Source organism: Podarcis vaucheri, assembly GCF_965113315.1.
Source record: "Podarcis vaucheri genome assembly, chromosome: 14".
Lineage (NCBI taxonomy): Eukaryota > Metazoa > Chordata > Lepidosauria > Squamata > Lacertidae > Podarcis > Podarcis vaucheri.
In genome coordinates, this window is record NC_138752.1 from 12,048,063 (window position 1) to 12,071,440 (window position 23,378).

The 23,378-nt window shown below is 45.9% G+C and overlaps 1 protein-coding gene across 1 annotated transcript in view; it reads left to right on the forward strand.

Moving 5' to 3' along the window:
- The window catches only part of TMOD2 (tropomodulin 2), a 50,595-nt gene extending 29,068 nt beyond the window's left edge, over nt 1-21,527 (forward strand). The window contains exons 4-10 of the mRNA XM_082198767.1: nt 2,787-2,909; nt 4,582-4,665; nt 10,722-10,852; nt 11,639-11,746; nt 15,214-15,357; nt 17,337-17,481; nt 21,294-21,527. Of these exons, the coding sequence (XP_082054893.1) occupies nt 2,787-2,909; nt 4,582-4,665; nt 10,722-10,852; nt 11,639-11,746; nt 15,214-15,357; nt 17,337-17,481; nt 21,294-21,328 (770 nt within the window). The 3' untranslated portion in view covers nt 21,329-21,527. The remainder of the gene's footprint in view (nt 1-2,786; nt 2,910-4,581; nt 4,666-10,721; nt 10,853-11,638; nt 11,747-15,213; nt 15,358-17,336; nt 17,482-21,293) is intronic.
- Nucleotides 21,528-23,378: the final 1,851 nt, after the last annotated feature.

Genomic DNA, 23,378 nt, shown 5'->3' on the forward strand with positions numbered 1-23,378 from the left:
AATTGCAAGAAAATAAAATACTGTATTTTTCGCTCTATAGGGCGCACCGGCCCATAGGGGGGGGGGATAAAGAAAAAAATTATTTTCCCCCCCAGGCGCGGGGCTGGGGCGGGGGAAGCCCGAGCTTCCCCCAACCCCCGACCCCAGAACAGGCTGCTATCCGCAAGCCTTGGGACCCGCCGGGAGTTCCTGCCGGGCTCCCAAGGCTTGCGGATATCTGCCCGAAGCCCGGGGTGCACTGCGAAGCGCTCCCTGGGCTTCAGGAAGCAGGCTGCTATCTGCAAGCCTTGGGAGCCCGGCGAGCACTCCCGCCTTGCTCCCAAGGCTTGCGGATAGCTTCCTGAAGCCTGGAGAGCGAGAGGGGTTGGTGCGCACCGACCCCTCTCACTCTCCAAGCTTCAGCAAAAGCCTGCATTCGCCCCATAGGACGCACACACATTTCCCCTTCATTTTTAGAGGGGAAAATGTACGTCCTATAGAGCGAAAAATACGGTAAATAAAAATTTCTGACAGATGGTCATCCAACTTGTTCTGCTGACAAATGTTTTGTGCTGCTGCAACATGGTTGCCTCACAGAACTTCTGGTAACATGCGGGGGAAATCATGTTTGTTTGATTCCCACAGAAAGTGCTTTGTAAAATCTAGGGTCCATCGGATGATAGCAATCAAATAGGCAACGCAGCTTTGTGGAGACAGTTCTTCAGAGCCTGTGAGGCTTTCTGAAGGCTTCTGTGTGATGGGATGTTCCCACAGAGGGGTGCTTCTTAGAGGGTTGTCGGATCCTTGGAAAGCTTTGCCTTTGTCATCCGATTCATAAAATGAGAGGAGAATGCACGTGATGTTCTAGCTCTGCTCTTGTCGGAATCCATAGGGAATGAGATGACGTTGGCTGGTGGGAAAACCTAGGCCAGGATGCAAATGTCTTGGAAAACCCTCATAATGAAAGCCAGCTGCTTAGCGTTCAGTTCAAGAAAAAGATACTTGGGTGCTGGCCGTGTTTCAAAACGAGCAACAACTGAATTCGTAGCATTTCTTTTAATTTCATTTATTCCTTTTGTGAAATTTATATTCTGCTTGAGTGTAAACAACAAACAGTATCCAAACAAACCCCTGTGTTGCAAAGAGAACGTCAACAATGTTTAGGCAACATGATGACCATATACATATGTGATAGACAATCTTTATAGAATTCCTTCAAACAATAACAAGTTCAAAATGAAATCTTAGTCTCAAAGTCTCTGAAATTCAGTAAATATAATCTCCAACACTGAACAGAGATTCTGGATATTGACTGCTGTTTTTTAGATCTTCATCAGCGTGGTGGGAGAATATAGAATTGCTTCATAAGCTGAAAATAAAATTTTACAGACGATGACCTGCATGACATATCACTTTACAAAAAGGAATTCTATAAAGATTGTCTGTTACGTATGTATATGGTCATCATGTTGCCTAAACATTGTTGAGTGTAAACAACAAGGCAGTTTGAAAAAAGAATGTTATGGTTCAAAAGTAACTGTAGAACAACATCTTTATTGGGACTACCTAAAAGGTCACAAAACATCAAGCAAGCTTTCCAGTTCTCCAAAATTCTACTTCATCAGGGTTCACCAACCTTTTTGGAGCCTGGGGACAGATTGGCAGGCGGGAGAAATTATTGCTGGCACCACATCTAGCCGCAACTTATTCTACTGGCCACAGCAGGCTGCTTCTATTAAAAATAATTTCAGCAGGGAGAGAAGGCCCTGTGGGAGCCAGGGGAGGCCTTGTGGGCATGTGCACACCTGTGGGCACCACCCTGGGTGGTGCAAGATGGAGTTGAGCAGGTGTTGGGGCCCTTTGGTCCTCCAGATGTTCCTGAACGACAACTCCCATCTGCTCTGACAGGCATGGCCAATGGCCGGGGATGAGGGGATTTGTAGGTCAGTAACATCTGGAGGGCGAAAGATACAGGCACTCTGCATCTGAAATCAAGTGCTGATAATCCTAGACAAAGTACCAGTTAGTTTCCGGGCCCAATTCAAAGTGCTGGTTTTGACCTATAAAGCCTAAAACGGCTCAGGACAGCAATGCCTCAAGGACCGCCTCTTCCCATATGAACTTACCTGGACCCTGAGATCATCTTTTGAGGCCCAACTTTGTGTGCCTCCTCCGCGAGAGGTCTGGAGGGTGGCAACACGAGAACGGGGCCTTCTCTGCAGTGGCTCCCTGTCTGTGAAATGCTCTCCCCGGGGAAGTCCGCCTGGCGCCATCATTACACACCTTTAGGTGCCAGGCAAAAATGTTCTTTTTCAACCAGACCTTTGCCTGACTTGATCTACATCCCACACCCTTTTTTAAAATGCTGGCTCTTTTGGGGTTTTTTATTGGGTTGTTGGTTTTGTTTTGATTTTATGGATTTGATATTTTATGTGAACCGCCCTGAGACCTTCGGGTATAGGTTGGAATAGAAATTTAATAATAATAATAATAATAATAATAATAATAATAATAATAATACAACATTGAGAATATCTGAACACTCAGAACATCAACAGTATGGGTCTGGAAAGTGGATAAACAGGCATCTTTTTTCCTTTTTCCAACATTTGCCCGGGATGGTCAGCAGTCACGTGTTCCATGACGACATTTACCAGAATCTGGGCATTCGCACTACACAAAGATCCATACAACTTCTCTCTGAATAAATTCTTAAGTGGGTGGACCCTGCCAGTCTTACTGATGGTTACATCACCACCATCCAGTTTAATTTGCTTTCTCTTCCTTTCCCTTTTTTCTTTTTAAAGGAAAAGCATTTATCCCTAAAGAAAGACCAATAGAAACCCGCACAGAGGAGAAAGTAACTCTGGATCCAGAATTAGAAGAAGCCCTGGCCAGTGCCTCTGACACTGAGCTGTACGATCTAGCAGGTTTGTTGCCATCTTTGAACAGTTGGGTTATCTCAAACTGGGCCTGGGTGTCTTAACACAGCTGGCAGCAACAGCCCTGTGGTTTTTTTTTCAACTCCTACCACGCTTCTCAAGGGGTCCATCCATGATGCTGCAATATAAGCTGACAGGACCAAAAAACACATTCTGTTTTGAGTGTGTGTAAAATTTTCTGTTTTACAATTTAGAATATTCATTTAAATAACCTTAAAATATCAAAGACTTCCCTTCTTCTCTTTCCATGGTTCATTTTGCATAACATAAATCCCTGCATATTTTATACTGTATAAACTAAAGCATTCAGTATTCCATTATTAAAGGTAAAGGGACCCCTGACCATTAGGTCCAGTCGTGGCCGACTCTGGGGTTGCAGCGCTCATCTCGCTTTATTGGCCAAGGGAGCCGACGTGCAGCTTCCGGGTCATGTGGCCAGCATGACTAAGCCGCTTCTGGCAAACCAGAGCAGTGCACGGAAACGCCGTTTACCTTCCTGCCAGAGCAGTACCTATTTATCTACTTCTACTTTGATGTGCTTTCGAACTGCTAGGTTGGCAGGAGCTGGAACCGAGCAACGGCAGCTCACCCTGTCGTGGGGATTCGAACCACCGACCTTCTGACCTGCAAGTCCTAGGCTCTGTGGTTTAACCCACAGTGCCACCCGCGTCCCTATTCCATTATTACATCCATCCAAATCAAACATTCTGTTAGCTACATAGCTGTGCCTTTCCCCCCTGCACACAAAGGCTAGTGTGGGGTACCTGATCTGGATTGGGTCCTTAGCATGGGGAACAGGAGGGCTTTAACCCTTTGTCCCCTCACTATCCTTAAAAAAAAGAAAAGAAACAAAGGAGACTCGCCCCTGATTACAGGTTTGGGATTCCCAATCTGGACTGGGACCACAATCGAGGGTTAACGCCCCCTGGATGCTAGGACGCCTGTACTTTAAAGGCATAGCTATGACTCAGTAGCCCAAGTCCGTAAGTTCTTATAGCACAAAGGCAAATGTAGATCCCCCCCCATTTTTCCATTGCTGGGCTATTGAAATCCTATATTGCTGGGCTTTCTCGGTGGTGGCACCCGCCCTGTGGAACGCCCTCCCATCAGATGTCAAGGAAATAAACAACTATCTGACTTTTAGAAGACATCTGAATGCAGCCCTGTATAGGGAAGTTTTAAATGTTTGATGTTTAATCATGTTTTTAATACAGTGGTGCCCCGCAAGACGAATGCCTCGCAAGACGGAAAACTCGCTAGACGAAAGAGTTTTCCGTTTCGGAGGTGCTTCGCAAAACGAATTTTCTATGGGCTTGCTTCGCAAGACGACAATGCCGTGCGAGTTCCTGCGGGTTCCCCCCCCTTTTTCTAAGCCGCTAAGCCGCTTATCAGCTGATCCGATCAGCAGATAAGCCGCTAAAAGCCGCTAATAGCACTAATCCGCTAATCCGTCAATGGGCTTGCTTAGCAGGACGAAAAAACCGCTAGACGAAGAGAATCACAGAACGGATTCTTTTCATCTTGCGAGGCACCACTGTATTCTGTTGGGAGCCGCCCAGAGTGACTGGGGAAACCCAGCCAGATGGGCGGGGTAGAAATAATAAATGATGATGATGATAGCTGAAGCTTACACCTGTACTCTTGTTGGTGGTTTTTACAGCTGTCCTAGGAGTGCACAACCTGGTCAACAACCCAAAGTTTGATGAAGGAACCACCACTAAAGATGGCAAAGAAACCGTGAAAAGTAAGCAGGCACTTTTCTTTCTCCTAGATGGTTTGCAAGCGTCCAAGCATCCAAAGGGGAAGTTCCAGAATATTGCTGTTTTCGGGTGGGATTCTGGCAAGGGCTGAGGGCCTCCTGGTGCTTCCCTCCCTGCGAGAAGTGAGGTTACAGGGAACCAGGCAGAGGGCCTTCTCGGTGGTGGTGCCTGCCCTGTGGACCACCCTCCCACCAGATGTCAAGGAAATAAACAACTACCTGACTTTTAGAAGACATTGGAAGGCAACCCTGTTTAAAGGTAAAGGTAAAGGGACCCCTGACCATTAGGTCCAGTTGCGGACGACTCTGGGGTTGCGGTGCTCATCTCGCTTTACTGGCTGAGGGAGCTGGCATACAGCTTCCGGGTCATGTGGCCAGCATGACTAAGCCGCTTCTGGCGAAACAGAGCAGCGCACGGAAATGCCGTTTACCTTTCCGCCGGAGCAGTACCTATTTATCTACTTGCACTTTGATGTGCTTTCGAACTGCTAGGTTGGCAGGAGCAGGAGAAGTTTTAAATGTTTGATCGTATTTTTAATATTCTGTTGGGAGCCGCCCGGAGTGGCTGGGGAAACCAAGCCAGATGAGTGGGGTATGTAAAAAATAAAATAAAATAAAATAATTATTCAATCGCATACAGGCAAATCCAGTTTGCAGAATTGGAATGAATGCTCATTGAGTTGCCAGGGTCATCTAATCGCTGTGCAGTCAAATCAGGATGAATGCTCAACATAAATGGGTTGTATGGAAGCACATTAAGTTGCACCTAGTTTATACATTAAATATCTTCTAGGATAACAATGCACACGCACATGACTAGGAACTCTCCTCTCAGCAGCAAGAACCATCATAACTAGACACTGGAAGGACGTCTCAGGAATGAACATTGACGGCTGGTACCCAAATGTATGGGAAACAGCCCTAGTAGAAAAGTTAACCAACAAACTTATTACAGTGGTACCTTGGGTTAAGAACTTAATTCCTTTTGGAGGTCCATTCTTAACCTGAAACTGTTCTTAACCTGAGACACCACTTTAGCTAATGGGGCCTCCCACTGCTGCCGCACGATTTCTGTTCTCATCCTGAAGCAAAGTTCTTAACATAAGGCACTATTTCTGGGTTAGCGGAGTCTGTAACCTGAAGCGTCTGTAACCTGAAGCGTCTGTAACCCGAGGTACCACTGTATTTATTAAATTTGTATACAGCCTTTCATCCAAAGGTCACAACATAAAAAGATAAAATCATTTGTTTTTCAAGCATTTCAAAGCAATTTAAAGGCCTAAATGGCTTAGGACCATGGCTTACTTCTCCCATATAAACCTACCCATATATTAAGTTCTTCTGGAGAGCATCGTCTCTGCATCCCACCAACATATCAGGTACATTTATCAGGAAATGGGCAAAAGAGATGTCTCCCTGCCTGCACCAAGGCGCTAGAACTCCCTTCTTGAGAAAGTTCATTTGAAGCCCTTTAATGGTTTTTCACTTGTATACATTGTACTTTTGACCGACTTTAAACCAACTACCTTTGGATCCAGCCCTTTGTGTGGGGGCTGTTTAAGATTAACGGCGATTCCAGTTGTCTTCCCACGTTCGTAAAGCCCCTGGGAAATGTGGAAGAAACGGGGCAGTTTTTATTCCACCCAAAATGAGGCTGATGTTATAGCCCTCCCGGCTAGAGGCTCGTATGCCACAGCCCTCAAAGGGCTTACATTGCTAATTCATGTCCCTCTCTGTGATTATTTTATCTCTCTTTTTTCTGCAAAAGGTCCACCATTCCAGCTTGGTGGGTCTGCTAAGCTGCACTCCTGACACACATTTAGCAGCTAGGAATTTGCTTTGTCAGACATCTTCATTCCAAAAACAATACTCCCTTCCCTCCAGCAGTTAGTTGTTGCTTTGTTTTCAGTTTGGGGGAAAAAAAGCTGAGGGATGCATTTCAGGAGCACTTGAAGAAATAAGATTATAAGCAGACTGAACAAGGAGAGGCTCCACAGGAGGGAAGAAGAGGAGCTGTTGTGTTGCACTGGTTAGACTAGGGTCAAAGAGACCTGGATTCAAATCCTGCCGCAGCCTCCTCAAAAGCTGGCTGGGCAAGCGTTGTCTCTTTCTGTCCCTTAGTTCAGTCTAGCTCATGGGACTGTAGCAAGGATGAATCCTGGGCGATATATCAATATTGTGGGAATGTTTAGGGATGTGGGGGAGGATATATTGTCTAAGATATCCTATCCCAACTTCTCTTTACAAGTTCAACAAAATCAGCAGAGTTAACATTCCCCCTTTTTAAACACATGCACAGCAGATAGCTTGCTCAGACTCGTTAGAGTCTCTGTAAATATTTCCTGGTATTTCCCCCATTTAATCCCTCCTAAAATAAGATGCTACACAGTTTTCTGTAAAGTATAAAATGTTTGCTCAAAAGTAATCATCTGTTCACACAAAGGTTCCCAGAAGGTAGACTTAAAAGGTTAGAACATAGTTTAAATGTGGTGACTATCTCCTTATGGGAGAAAGCCAACACTTTTCTTCTCTTGGCCTGGAGCCAAGGGTTCATCTCAGTAGTGCTGTTGTTAAGATGGCATTGATAGAGACAAGAGAGACAAGATGGTCGCCAGCCTGTGATTCTGGTTCTTTCTTACTTCAGGAGAGGCCACGCCCATCTCAAGTTACACATAGGAAGTTTCGTCTCAGTCCTGGAAAGCAGGAAGTTCCAGCTGGAGGACTGAGACAACCTTCATGTCTACTCTAGCTGTTAAGTTGTGGGTGAACATATCAGACGACACAGCGATTCTTCAAACAGCTCTTGTTTATTCACAGGCCAGAACAGAACTGAACTGAAGGGTTCAGCCAGCCTGCTTAAATAGAGCTCCACTAGAATGCAACAGTAACCACTTTCTGTAACTATCCAATCACTGAACGTCACTTTCAATCCCTTATTTGCATATGTGGACCTGAGTGAAAACTACCTACAGTATCCCCCTGCTGGCCCAGGGTGAGAACCTCTGTACATAACACTAGCAATGTTGTGTTTCACTGCACCTGATTCTTACATCCCACAAATATATTGTCCAGGACTGTGTATGAGGAGCAGACTGTGATGTCGGCTTCATTCAGCAGTATATCGCTGGTGAACCCGCTACTGCTCCTGAGTTCCTCTGCTAGCGACTTTCTCTGCTTGGCTGAGGAGTGAGGGGTGGCTGCTGCCCTCAGCTGAGCAGTTAAAGGATCCCCCAGCTTGGCGCTGGCTCCCACACAGAGCACCAGGGATGGCTCTGCTGGGGATGAGGTGCCTTCCTGCACCCCAGCTGAGCTGTCAGGCTTCAGATAATCCAACCCCTCCCATGGCTGGCAGCCAAGAAGTAGAAAAACTAGAAGAGTTCTTACCAAGTCTTTTATTCAATATTCACATGAGATAGATGTAGAAATGCTCTCTCTCTCAGATAATGGCATTGCTCCGAGTAAAATCCCACCCCCTCCGTCTTTCCTATTCTACATTATCCCTGTGTCGGCTGACCTGTGCTTTCTGCCTCTGGGCTTTCGGTTCTTCTACTCTCAATGCACGCCGGGTCCATAAACTCATTTAAGATGACCCAACACTAGCGAATCTCATTAGGAAAGATATCATCCTAGAAAGATAGAAATGAGGGGTGTCCCTATTGTTCTACAGAATTATGCTGGTCTGAACTAACTTATGGATATTCTCTGCATGCTCCATCTGTGAATTCAATTGGTGCTTGTGAAATTGCCACATCTGCACATCCTCCAAGTGAAGAGCTGCTCACTTTGCCAACCCATTATTTGTCAAGTCTTGAGGAGCCTTGATTGCACTACCATTCTCAATGCTGGCAGCCCTGAGTTATTTAAAGCAGCACTGATTATTCCTGCAAGTGCTTTTTAAAAAAGAAAACAAAACAAAAACCCCACAGCTTTTAATGCTAATCTGCAATTGTAATTCTTAAATATTAGACTGAGATAAATAGCAGGCTTAGACCACCCAAGCAGCTACCATATGGAAAGCTATACTTCTAGCAACCAGCGATCTCCAAGCCAAATACAAATTAAAGAGAAATTTGAGACAGGGAGCTGCCTTAGACTGTTCCAGCAACCACACAAGTTCTGTGGCACTTTAAAGAGTTGGGATGGGTGAATTTGTCAGCTTCAGCTCCTCATGAAAACCCACCGGCAATTCAAAATTTCTCCTATTATATGCACATTTTTATGCAATTTCCCCCTACAATTTCCCCCAATATAACACAGTTCTGCGTGTTATTTTCCACAAACCTATGCAATTATATGCACTCTTGACCCTTTGAAAATGCATTTTTGTATACATTTTTCGATATAAAACCATATATCCTAAAGATATGGTTGTTGTGGCTGTTATTTATTAAATTTATATACTGCCCTATACCCGCAGGTCTCAGGGTGGTTGTTATTGTGATGAAACTGTCTGAATGACTATCTGAATAATGACTGTCACAACAACAACAACTTATTATTATTTATACCCCACCCATCAACAATAACAACTTATTATTATTTATACCCCGCCCATCTGGCTGGGTTTCCCCAGCCACTCTGGGAAGCTCCCAACATAATAATAAAAACACGATAAAACATCAAACATTAAAACTTCCCTAAACAGGGTTGCCTTAGATGTCTTCTAAAAGACAGATCGTTGTTTATTTCCTTGACATCTGATGGGAGGGCGTTCCACAGGGCATGTGCCACCACCGAAAAGGCCCTCTGCCTGGTTCCCTGTAACCTCACTTCTCACAGTGAAGGAAACGCCAGGAGGCCCTCGGCCCTTGAACAGCAACAAGTCAGGAACTTGTGTGAAAAATGATCTCCCAGAATTCCCCATCCTATTTGTGGGTGGTGAAATTGGTGGTGGGGGAGCATTCTCCTGAATATTTGGGGTGGGGGTGGTAATTCTGCTGCAATTTGGATGGTGACAAAAAAGGAAACTCAGGAAACTCCCTGGAAAAAGTGCTGGCTCATGTAAAACCCAGCATGGGATTTAGAAAGGTCAAATATCCAAGGTCCTTGGTCCAAGGAGCAGCTTTAAAAACTGGGCATGTGGTGGGGACACAAATCTTCAGGATGTCTCCCTTCTTTTCCATGACTTTACCTTCTGCGCAACCAGCAGCACATTGTTCCATGGGGGTAGAAAACTGAAGATGTCCAGAAAGTCAGTCAATCCACCTGAACAGCTTTCAAGACAAGAACAGAAGAATGGCTGCTTTCTGGCTTCTAACTGCTTCAACTGACTGGGCTTTCAGCTTAGCCAGAGATCCTTTCAAGCAGCTCACCTGGCCTCCTAGGAAACCAAACATTCCCCAGGATTCCACAGCTGGTTATGAGGTCAGAGCCTGGCCAGGGACTGGAGCCAATGGGCTCTGGGCTCCAGGAACGCTCTCTCTGCCAGGCCCAGGGCACCACTGGGCAACCTCAGGTAGCTGCCAAGCGTCTGACCCTCCTTCTTTCCCTCAGAGAATCCCGGGCACTGAAGTTCACCTCTCACAGAGTTACAATTCCCAGCAACTGAACAAGAACAAAAATAAGAATAGTTTACTTATACCCTGCCCATTGGGCTGGGTTTCCCCAGCCACTCTGGGCGGCTCCCAACAGAATATTAAAAACACGACAAAACATCAAACATTACAAACTTCCCTAAATTTCTCTGTGTTTTTAATAATAATAATAATAATAATAATAATAATAATAATAATAATAAATCTGGCTCCCAACAGAATTAAAAGCGCAATAAAACATCAAACATTAAAAACTTCCCTAAACAGGGCTGCCTTCAGATGTCTTCTAAAGGTCAGATAGTTGTTCATTTCCTTGACATCTGATGGGAGGGCGTTTCACAGGGCGGGTGCCACCACTGAGAAGGCCCTCTGCCTAGTTCCCTGCAACCTCACCTCTTGCAGCGAAGGAACCACCAGAAGGCCCTCGTCACTGGATCTCAGTGTCTGTGCTGGACGATGGGGGTGGAGATGCCATCCCAATGCATAACTGGTTTATGTTCTTTTTAGACGTAGTCAAAGGTGAGAAGGTCAAGCCAGTTTTCGAGGAACCGCCTAACCCGACGAATGTTGAAGCCTCTTTGCAAAGGATAAAGGCAAATGATCCCACGCTCCTGGAAGTCAATCTGAACAACATAAAGGTAGGGATAGCATTGCTGCTCATCTGATCGCCCCATTGTGCCATTTTTTTAATTTGCAAATTATTCCTAAATGGTCTTAAATTTGTTTTATAAAGTATTGTTACGACACTACCCCAATCTTTGAGTGGTGAGAAACTTCAGGGTGCCTCCGCTTCACCCAGGGTTTAGTTACCTTGGAATAAGCAGAGACTGTGGTGTCTTTAGGATATATGGTTTTATTTACACATACACAAATGATGAAGACCCCCTAAGATCACTCACGGTTGCCAGATTTTTGATCAGCGTCCTATCCCTAAAGAAGAAAAACGGACTCCTGTGCGGCTCGGATAACCCTTTTAAACTATGATCTATGTTTTAGGATGTAACTAGGTGATATCACCACTGATGTCTTTTATTAATTTATGAGCAGAGGGCGATGTTTATGTTGCAAATTTATTGTAATGTATGCGTTGGTCTTTTGCTTATTTTGCCTTGGTTCTTGTCTGTTTTTGTAAGTTTTTGGCTGTTTTAAATTTGGAGGTTTAAGTATATATATGTTGGTGGGAAACTGTCATGTGACGGGCCAATGGCCGTAATAAATATCAATCAATCAATCAATCAATCAATCAATCAATCATACACAATTGAGCATAGGATAGGGAGCTCACAGCATTACCACCCCAACAGATATTGCTTCTCCATTAGAACTTCAGGGAATGACCCTTGTTGTCCCTTCCAACACTATGATTTGGATTCGAATTCAATAGATATTCATTTTTAAATATTGTATTTTCTCTATTAATACAGAATATTCCCATTCCAACTTTGAAAGACTTTGCAAAAGCTTTGGAAACCAACACCCACGTGACGAAATTCAGTCTGGCTGCTACTCGGAGCAACGACCCTGTGGCAATTGTAAGTTTGAAAAGACTGTTCTTTGGGGAGAAAGAAAAAGCTCTTCACTTTTGGCTGAATCAAGGTGCAGTGTTCCAAATGCCGAGAAACTTTGTCTGTGGGAGGGTAAACTCAAAACTAGCTCCGGGGTCGTGGTGCTTTTGAGATTTTGTCAGCGAAAGTTCTCTCCACGGCTTTCCTCTGCCCTGTTTGAGAGTTCACTCTCTCTCCTTCATTGCTGGATTTGGGAACATAGGAAAACTAGATTTTGAGTCCGGCTGCTGAGCAAGCAGAAACTAATCAGGCATAGCTCTCCTCGCCTCTGCCTTTGATAGAAAAGACCTCACAGCTGTGCTGCTGTTAAAATGCACCAGGGTCCCAGAAGAAGAAATAAATTCAGCATAATGGTTATGGGGGTTATGAACTGTTTTAGGAAAAAAGTAACCTCCCTCACCGCTTAATGGCCAAGGGAGTTGCTCAGTGGCTTTATGGGCACCTGGGAAGAACCTCAGAGGCATCCTGTTGGTGACTCCTGAGTTACAGCAATCCAAGCACATTTTATCCAGAAAACAAATTACCGTATTTTTTGCCCTATAGGACGCACTTTTCCCCCTCCAAAAATGAAGGGGAAATGTGTGTGCGTCTCAACTAGAGCCAGGGCTTTTTCGGCTGTGGCTCCAATCTGGTGGAACACTCTGTCACAAGAGACCAGGGCCCTGCGGGACTTGACATCCTTCCGCAGGGCCTGCAAGACAGAGCTGTTCCACCAGGCCTTTGGCCAGGGCACAGCCTGACTCCCTCCCTCGGCAATCTTCGCAGAGCTCTGGCCCAATGGTTGCTAGTGGCTTGAATTAATTAATTTTTATAATGAATGATTTTAGAATGTTGTTTATGTTGTACTTTTGTACTGTTTTATTGTTGTTAGCCGCCCTGAGCCCGGCTTCGGCTGGGGAGGGCGGGATATAAATAAAATTTATTATTATTATTATTATTATTATTATTATTATTATTATTATTATGGGGTGAATGCAGGCTTTCGCTGAAGCCTGGAGAGGGAGAGGCGTCGGTGTGCACCGACCACTCTCGCTCTCCAGGCTTCAGGAAGCTATCCACAAGCCTTGCGGGCGGCAGCCCGAAGCACGGGGCGCGCTGCGGAGCACGCCCCATGCTTCAGGCAGATGTCCGCAAGCCTCGCACGCCCGGCGGGAGGTCCCGCCGGGCTCGCAAGGCTTGCAGGCAGCAGCCACTTCTGGGGGCTGGGGTCGGGGGAAGCTCGGGCTTCCCCCGCGCCAGCCCCGCGCCTGGGGGGGGGATATTTTTTCCCCTTTATTTCGCCCCCCAAAAATCTAGGTGCGTCCTATGGGGCGAAAAATACGGTAGGTCCCATTTTAGAGCTCTAAGATCTCTGATTTGTAAACTGCATTGCTGGCTCACTAGCATCCATAGATGGAGGAAGCGAGCAAGTACAGTAGTACCTCGGGTTACAGACGCTTCAGGTTACAGACTCTGCTAACCCAGAAATAGTACCTCAGGTTAAGAACTTTGCTTTAGGATGAGAACAGAAATCACGGGGCAGCATCAGGAGGCCCCATTAGCTAAAGTGGTACCTCAGGTTAAGAACAGTTTCAGGTTAAGAATAGACTTCCAGAACGAATTAAGTTCTTAACCCGAGGTACCACTGTACGTGCCCACACAAACACACACAGCATCCTTCCTTCCTCTTCATCCCAGCATGCCTTGCTTCTCAGAACCAATCGCAGAAATGAGAATAAACTGCTGTTTATACTGGCCAGGCTCCAGCATGCTAAATCCTCCTTCCGCTGAGTCTGTGGCCACTGCTTCATGCCTCGTGAGTTCTGCTTCTTTGAATCGGCAGGGGAGTCCCCACGTTACATGAGGGGACGGGTGTAGGCTTCACCGTTGGGTCCCCGGGATTGTAGAGCTGAAGAGACTTACTGGAGCTATGCGTTGCAAGAACGCTTTCCTGCGTGGCCACCCTTTGAGGGATGTTTCACATAACCTGTGGGTGTCGATTGGACAAAACCTCATCCCACAATTTTTTTTTCCTGAGGGCCAAACAAGTCATGGCATTAAACAGGCCTTTGGATTTAACAGACCGTGGTTTGGCAATATGTTTGGACCAGGCATAGGCAAATTCGGTCCTCCAGATGTTTTGAGACTGCAGTTCCCATCGTCCCTGACCACTGGTCCTGTTAGCTCGGGATGATGGGAGGTGTAGTCCCAAAACATCAGGAGGGCCGAGTTTGCCTATGCCTGGTTTGGACCATGCATAGTTCAATGGAAAGAAAGTTCCGGAACTGTGGAGGCGAAGAGGAGGAGGAGGAGGAGGAGGCGGAGGAGGGAGAATTGATTGGATTACCTGAGCCACTGTATGTGGTTTCCAACAAATCAAAACACAATATGACGTTAACATTAAAAAAATTCCCAAATGTCTTCTAAAGCTTTTGTAGTTCCTTATCTCCTTGGTATCTGATGGAAGGGAGTTCCTGTGTCTTGTGCCCACTAACCTAATTGAACTTACTGGGTGGAAGCTTAAATGTTGGGCCTCAAGCAAAGCTGAGCTTAACACCCAGGCAGAATCACAAGGGTGATGGTGGTCCTTTAGCTAACGGATTCTGAACCATTTAGGCCTTTAAAGTTTAACACTGGCAGTTTGAATTGGGTGTAGAAATACATCTGTAGGCAATGCATCTTGTGCCAAATGGATGTCAGGTGCTGCAACTTCACGTCATTAACATCAGTATCAAAACTTCCACAATCAGGAACTGGAAAAGGCACATTGTTAGTCTTGGGAAATTCTTACATAACATATCCAATGATAGGAGCCTATATTCTCCTGGGGCCACTGCATGTAGGTATGTTGTTGTTCCTGTGGGATGTAATCCATGAGAGGCAGTCAAGTACAACATTCCTTGAAATGCTAGAGAAGACATGCGAGGGAATGTTTGGTCCAGCCAGTCGAAACTTCCTGTTCCTCCTGGCTGGAGCAGCCTTCCTTTCGCATGTGATAGAAGGTGGGCGTGACCTAACCTGTCCAGGTAATAAAAGAACAAGTCACGCATCACACCTCCCTCTTTTTGGACTCCTTCGTTTGACCAGCTTTTAGCTAGGACTGCTGGCAGTGGAATTATTCCCCCATATGGGGTAGATCCACATATACATATTTGTAACTAAGTCTGCCTTCAGGGATCCAACTGTGAACTGATGTAAGTAAACTTCTTTTATTGACTTTGAATAAGATTGTCTGCTGTGCATGTAAAAGGGAAATGTAAACTCTGCTAAGTAAAGAAACTTGCTAGCACAAGTTAGGAAGGATATTAATGAACAATATATTCTCTCCTGCCACCCTGAATATTCCCACAGTTCCTATTACTACCCACCCCATACCAGCTGGTTCTGGGGCAGGTTACAGCGCTTTGTGGAGTATCCCGAGATCTGAACTCACACCACTCTTTTCCTCCCTTCAGGCTTTTGCAGATACATTAAAAGTGAACAAGACACTGAAAAGTCTAAATATAGAATCCAATTTCATCACGGGGACAGGCATCCTTGCCTTGGTTGAGGCCCTGAAAGGGAATGAAACATTGACGGAGATAAAAATTGATAATCAGGTAAGGAAAGGGCAGCAGACTGGAACTTAAGGGTTAGCTGGAATCTGAAAGTTGCAGCTTGACCATGAAAATTAGCTGGGAGGCAGCGCCCCAGGTCTTGTGTTCAGCAGTAGGAAGGCAAAGCTTTTTATTTTCCTTAGTACAAGGATGGGGAATCTGTGGCCCTCCAGGTGTTTTTGGACTCCCAGTGCCCATCAGCAGAATGACTGATGGTCAGGGATGATTGACACCATCTGGGAAATCAAAGGCGATCTGCCCCACACCCAGGGGCGCCAACTAGAGGGGGCTGGGGCATCCCCCAAAATTTCTAAGGAGGGGTCTGGCCCCCCTCAAAATTCCATGGTGGCTTTGCATGCATGCCACGGGGCATGCTTACGTCATGCACACAAGCCCTGCAGTGTGCACACAACACGTCAGCACGCCTCGTGGCATGCGCGAGTGACACCAGCACACCCTGTGGCATATGTGCATGATGCCAGCACATGTGTGCGCGTTGCCCAGCCCCCCTCAATTGCGGGGGCAAGCTGGTGTGCTTGCCCGCACCTGATGGCACGGGCGAAGCCATGTGCCTTTGGAGGTGCTGCTGTGATTGGCACAGGGTTTTTGCAAGCTGCGTCTTCACTTGCCCCACAGCTGATGTTGTATGGTGTCAGACTTTGGGGAATCAGCTCCCTCCTCTATGGCCGTAGAAGATCAAAAGAAAGAAATGTCTTACCAGTTAGATTATTTAATAATCACAGTGAGAAAGAAAAGAACACGTCTCCCTAGAATGGCGGTGCTCCCAATTAAGGCTCACTCCCCCCTCCGTCCTTATTAATCTACGTCACTCCTACGTCTTGTAATCTGAGTTTGTACCGTCTGCACTTTCTGTTCTGAGACTACCTGAGCTCTTCTCAACCTTGGGAAGAGAGGAGAAATGCTGTCCAGAGACTGTGAATCTGTTAACCCTCTCTCTCCCAGTGTTTCTTCTCCTAGCTGTTCCCCATCCAGTATTTCCCAGCTTCTGCCTTCTGAACTATGCCCCTCTGCAAGCCACTATTCCAACTCTACGCTGTCCTCCTGTTCCTGGGAAGATTCGGGATCAGGGGGAGGGGGTGGCTCCCACCATTCCTCCTCGGTGCAGCCCTCCTCAGCACAGTCCCTGACATATGGGGAAACAGCCTTGTGAACCCAAATGGGGAGGCCTTGGGATATTGACCACCTTGGGAGTTGGATGTTCCCTACCACTCCTGCAGAGGCTAGCCTTGCCCTTGGGCACAGTGACCATGCCCCCACCCCACCCATCTGTTCAGTTGGTGTGTGAAGGGGATCTGTGGGCACACAACCCATATGCAGACAGAGCATTCCTATCTGCCCTGGCCATACTTGTGGACTGTGGGAAGGAATGGTCACTGTGTATGTTGGGGGCATGGCTTGCCGACATGGCTCTGCACCCGCCTTCAGATATTCTATAAGGAGGTCATCTAAACTCCCCCACCCAGTACACACATGCACACACTTAAGATTTGCACAGATCCGTCCCTGATTATCCTTGTTCCCCCCTCCTCTCTCTGTTTGGTCTCCCTGCCTACCCCATGTGTCTAACCCTTGACTGGAAGCCCTCTGAAGCCAGCGACTTGCTTTTTCCTGTAAAGTACCATGTATGTTGGTGTGCTATCCAGCCATACCTTGGGTTACAGATGCTTCAGGTTGCGTTTTTTTGGGTTACGGACCACCGAAACCCGGAAGTACTGGAACGGGTTAATTCCAGGTTTCGGCAGCTGCGCATGCGCAGAAGCGCTAAGTGGCGCTTTACGCATTTGCAGAAGCACCGAATTGCAACACATGCATGCACAGGCACGCAGCTGCGGGTTGCGAACGTGCATCCTGCACGGCTCACGTCCGCAATCCGAGCGTCCGCTGTGTATAAAGCATTGGAGGAAATCTGTGTGTCTGCTTCTTTGTGCTGAGGAAGTAAACATTTCCACCTCCTTTCCCAGAGACAACAGCTCGGCACAGCGGTAGAGATGGAGATTGCTCAGATGTTGGAGGAGAATTCACAGATCCTCAAATTTGGGTACCAGTTTACAAAGCAAGGCCCAAGAACCAGGGTCGCAGCAGCCATCACTAAAAATAACGATCTAGGTAAGACCTGCTGGTTCTAGCAAGACCTCTGGGACCTTCTTCAGTTGCCAAGGTAACATCTCCCAGCCTTAAGATCCCCTGGTAACATTTCCTCACTAGTCTGAGAATGGTACCAAACATTTTTTTTACAGTAGCACTTTTTCAGAGTTAGGATTTTGGGCAGTCGTGCTGGGGAACCTCTTATCCTGTATCCTAATGTCAGAGCAGAGAAATGCCATTAGATAAAGGCACTTTCCTGCCTCCTTTGGGCTGAAGCAGAATGATGCTTGTATACCTGTACAGTGAAGGTAAAGGGACCCCTGACCATTAGGTGTTGTCGTGACCGACTCTAGGGTTGCGGCGCTCATCTTGCTTTATTGGCCGAAGGAGCCGGCATACAGCTTCCGGGTCATGTGGCCAGCATGACTAAGCTGCTTCTGGCGAACCAGAGCAGTGCACGGAAACGTCGTTTACCTTCCCGCCGGAGCGGTACCTATTTATCTACTTGCACTTTGGCATGCTTTTGAACTGCTAGGTTGGCAGGAGCAGGGACCGAGCAATGGGAGCTCACCCCATCGCGGGGATTTGAACTGCTGACCTTCTGATCGGCAAGTCCTAGGCTCTCTGGTTTAACCCACAGCGCCAGATGGGGAAAACGTGGCTTTTTCAGATATTGCGGGACTACAAATCCCATCATCCATGCCTGCTGGCCACATTGGCTGGGACTGATTGGAATTGGAGTCGAGCAGCACCCAAAGAGCCACAGGGTCTCCATCCCAGCCATATAGTCAATAGCAATGGAAATGAGTTCTAATGCCTATGTTCATAGCTTGGATGTGGGTGATTGTAGCTGTCGGAAGCATCTCTCTCCAACATTCAGAGGGCATTTGCTCATCAGAAGTAAAGCCAGGCAGGGCTCCTTGTAATGCTAGAGACAGGATGATCGCCTTGGCTTTTTGATGGTGTGACACAGCGATTAAAAAAAAACGAGCTGAGAATCAGAAGCCTCTCTTCAAAGTTCAGCCATGAGCTCAGAGGAGTGCATTTAACTTTTCAACCTTACATTAAGGCTGTGTACACACCATACATTTACAGCGGATGGCGCTGTGGTCTAAACCACTGAGCCTCTTTGGGTTAGCCAGTCAGAAGGTTGGGGGTTCGAATCCCCACGATGGAGTGAGCTTGTGTTGCTCTGTCCCAGCCCCAGCCGACCTAGCAGTTTGAAAGCACACCAGTACAAAGAGATAAATAGGTACTGCTGCAGCAGGAAGGTAAATGGTGTTTCCGTGCGCTCTGGTTTCCATCACGGTGTCCTGTTGTGCCAGAAGCGGTTTAGTCCTGCTGGCCACATGACCTGGAAAGCTGTCTGTGGACAAACGCTGACTCCCTTGGCCTGAAAGCGAGATGAGCACCGCAACCCCATAGACACCTTTGACTGGAACCCAGGGGTTCTTTTTACCTTTACATTTAAAGCACCGTCTAGCTTCCCCGCAAACAAACAAGAACAAATGTTCAGTCAGCAGCCAATGTTGTCTAATCTGTCCGCAAACAAATCAGGATGAACGCTCAATAAATAGTCTGGATGCAACTCTGATGGTTTGCTGGTAACTTTGTTTTAACTCCAGACTCCATTGACTAGAGACTTTATGCACTGGCACAGCACAAGCTTTGTACAGTCGTACCTTGTTTTTGGGCTGGGATCCGTTCCGGAGTCCCGGCCGCTAGCCGAAAAGGACGCAGGGCAAAGCGCCGCATCTGCACACACACATGGAGCGGTTTGCGCTTCTGCGCATGTGCAATGCACAATTTAGCGCTTCTGCACATGCGCGAGCGGCAAACTCGGAAGTAACCCATTCCGGTGCTTGCAGGTTTGCTGTGGACATTCGCCAGACTGGACACTAGACAAGGCGGACGTTTGCGGAGGTATTACTGTATATAGAAGGGTTAGGATAGCTCAGTATGCAGAGTATGAGACTCTTAATCCTAGGGTTGTGGGTTCGAGACCCACATTGGGTGAAAGATTCCTGCATTGCAGGGGGTTGGGCTAGATGACCCTTGTGGTCCCTTTTCTTTTTTAAAATAAAATATTTATTAGTTTCAGAAAAAGGAATTACATAAAATCAAAAAATACAAGAATAAAAGACAAAAATAAAAATACAAGAAAAATACAAAATAAGTACACTTACAGAAAAAAGATAAAAAAGGAAAAATAAAAAATCAACCTTTCCATATCTTACATTCATATCCTTGTTTCCCTGACCTCCTCATACCTCCCTTTTTTGTATTCCAATTCAATTAATTAATTCAGCAATTTCTTTCCCTCCTTTTATCCTGATCTTTGATCTTAATATATTATAACATTAAATTTTTACCTATTTAAAAATCCAATTTTTCCATATTCTTTTATATCATTACAGCTAGAAACCGCTTAACTTCATTCAAACATCATTCTAACATTCATTAATTTTGCAATACTTTTGTAAATAGTCTTTAAATTTCTTCCAATCTTCTTCCACCGACTCTTCTCCCTGGTCTCGGATTCTACCAGTCATTTCCGCCAATTCCATGTAGTCCATCACTTTCATCTGCCATTCTTCCAGAGTGGGTAGATCTTGTGTCTTCCAATACTTTGCGATGACCTTGTGGTCCCTTTTCAACTCTACAGTACTTTGATTCTAAGGTCCCAGGTCCAATTCTAGAAGTAGGGCTTGCAAATACTCCTCTCTGAGACCCTGGAGAATTGCTGGAGATGCCAGGGACTGAATCGGGGAACTTTTGCATGCAAAGCAGTTGCTCTGCCACTGAGCTTCAAGCCTTTTCTCCAGTAAGCTGCAGCTTCACGCAAACTTCACATAACTTGCATTAAAAATAAATAAATAACAATTTCAACATAACAAATTATCAAAACAAGTCTTCGTTATTCCCCCCTTTCCCCCCTCCCCAACAAACCCTCCCCCCCGAGACTTCCCTCAGCTCCTCTCTCTGATTTCTCAACTCATATTATTCTCTGCATATTGTAAAATTGTATACATCCTTATATTATCTGTCTACTATATTAATCCTCAATAAATTTGTGTAGGTTTATTCAAAACCTGCCAAGGAGTCCAGTTCATTTTGTTGTCTTTTTAAATACAGTGGTGCCTCGCAAGACAAAAAGAATCCGTTCTGTGATTCTCTTCATCTAGCGGTTTTTTCATGCGAAGCAAGCCCATTGATGGATTAGTGGATTAGCGCTATTAGCGGCTTTTAGCAGCTTATCGGATCAGCTAATAAGCGGCTTAGCGGCTTAGAAAAGGGGGGGGGGAAACCCTGCAGGAACTCGCGAGACATTTTCGTCTTGTGAAGCAAGCCCATAGGAGATTCATTTTGCGAAGCACCTCCAAAACGGAAAACTCTTTCGTCTAGCGAGTTTTCCGTCTTGCGAGGCATTCGTCTTCCGGGGCACCACTGTAATTTGTAAAAAGTTTCCATTCTTCTTTAAAGTCACAGTTGTCCTTATCTCGCAGTTTGCATGTCAGTTTCGCCAGTTCTGCATAGTTCATCAATTTCTCTTGCCACTGTTCTTTTGTTGGTGTTTCTTCATTCTTCCATCCTTGTGCTATCAAGACTCTTGCCGCTGTTGTTGCATACATAAATAAATTCTTTATTTTCCTTGGCAGGTCTTGCCCTACAATCTCTAACAAAAATGCTTTTTTTTTTTTTTAACAAATGTCATTTTAAACATAACGCAACACAGTTAATTAACTTCATTTCCCCAAGTTGCAAAATTAGTAAAGCGCCCCGTGACACTTAGCAAGCTGTGTTTTCTCTCCCCCTCCCCCTTCTCTCTCTAGTTCGCAAGAAGCGTGTGGAAGGAGAACGTCACTAGCCTTGCCAGGAGGTGAACAAGCTAGACGTCAAAGAGAGCTGCTCTATCAAGCATCTCAGAGAATTCACTGGTCTTAAGGGAAGACACTGGAAAGTCTTTAGAATGAAGCTGCTTGTGTTCCATTACCCTATCCCCCTCCCCACAAACCTTTTTTTTAAAAAAAAACAACAAAATTATTCAGCCTGATTTTTCTTAAAAACATACGTCTTCTTTTTAATCAATTATGTAAAGCCAAAATGCACACCATGCAGGCCAAATAGGCATTCATGTGGATGTTCTGAAACCACTAGAAGTCTTCCGTTGACTTAAAAAAAATAATCAGTTACAAGATGCTGGATGCAAGGCCAGGGCTCACAAATGAGTGTGGCACTTTCTCAGTCCTGCTGAATTCTTTCAGCATAAGTAAGGACCGGTCTCTGCAATGCCACTCTCACACTCTTTCCTTCCACCCTAGCAATCTATAATCATGCCTTGAATTAAGGTGGTTCTGAGCCTCTGGTCCTGGGTCCTGCCCAAGACGGGAATGGGCGGGCCTAGGACGGGAAAGCCCAATGGCAACCTCCTGTCCCCATTAAATTCACAAGGGCACAGTCCACTAGGAAGGTCTCCCCACTGAAATGAATGGGAGATGCCTGGTGAATTGTTCCTCATGGATCACAACTGTCCATTTCTCACTCCTGAAACCTACCAGTTCATCTTGCCTCGTAGTAGAGCAGGATCTGGTCTGTTCCCATACAAACCACTTAGCTACCTTCCTGAGCGGAGCTCTGTGTGGATCATAAAAGGGACCAAGAGGTCATTTTTAAAGCAACCTCTCGCATCCAGATGGGACCATCTCTCCACCAGCAACCCCCCACTCAACAAACAGATCGGCCTTTGAAATCCAGACTACAATGTGCCAAACAACAGTGAGTAGAGAAGAGGTTACTGAACAAAGGAGTTTGTGCGAAGCCACACACAGGCTCATTGCGGACAGCACAACGTGGTTTTCACTAACCATAGTTTAGAGGCCAAAGTGTGGTATGAGCTTCCAAACATACAGACAAACCACGGTTCAGAGGAGCTAGTCTGCTTTCATTTTCCATCTGTCAGCAAACCACATTCCATCCGCTCAACACTCATAGTTCTTATGGTGTGGTTGCCTCTGGAAGTGGAGTGTCACAACCAAGTATTCAGGCATCACACAAACATATTTAGCTCAAACTACGGATTGCAGATCTGTCAAATCTTGGCTTCTGATCCTGGTTTGCTGACAGATTGCAAACCATTGTTTATTAATTCAGGCATCACCACTAACCGTGGTTTGGTGTTTTCTGAACGTAAGTCATGCTGTAAGGCTGGAATCACCTCCTGCCTAACCTGGGCATCATCTGGAGACAATTCCTTCCTGAACCCAAACAGTGGTCATTCAAACCCTGAATGCAAGGGAAAATCCCTCCACCCAGGCAATCCGAAGAGAAAATGAATTGGGCACATCTTCATACCACCAAAACATCCTGTTCCCTATAACCATTATGTTGTGTGAACCCATCTGTGCAATCTGTCGTGTCAAAGCCTACTTTGTTTACAAAGGCTGGAAGTTAGGCTAGCCAGGTTTCTGATCTGTTTTGTCCTGTTGGGTGATGTCATGTAACAAACACTAGCTTTGCCAAACTTTTAATACCTTTACAAATTATTATTGCTGTAATTTCAGGAAGTCGGGGTTGCCACTAACAGTCCCCTTAACTTAGAGCAGTGTTCTAATAAGCAAAGGTGCTGTGTTTTTCAAACCATTTTATGTACAGTATGTGTGTGTGTGTGTTTAATTACAGTGGTGCCCCGCAAGACGAATGCCTCGCAAGTCGGAAAACTCGCTAGACGAAAGAGTTTTCCGTTTTGGAGGTGCTTTGCAAAACGAATTTCCTATGGGCTTGCTTCGCAAGACGACAATGTCTTGCGAGTTCCTGCTGTTTTTTCTCCCCCCCCTTTTTCTAAGCTGCTAAGCCGCTTATCAGCTGATCCGATCAGCAGATAAGCCGCTAAAAGCCGCTAATAGTGCTAATAGTGCTAA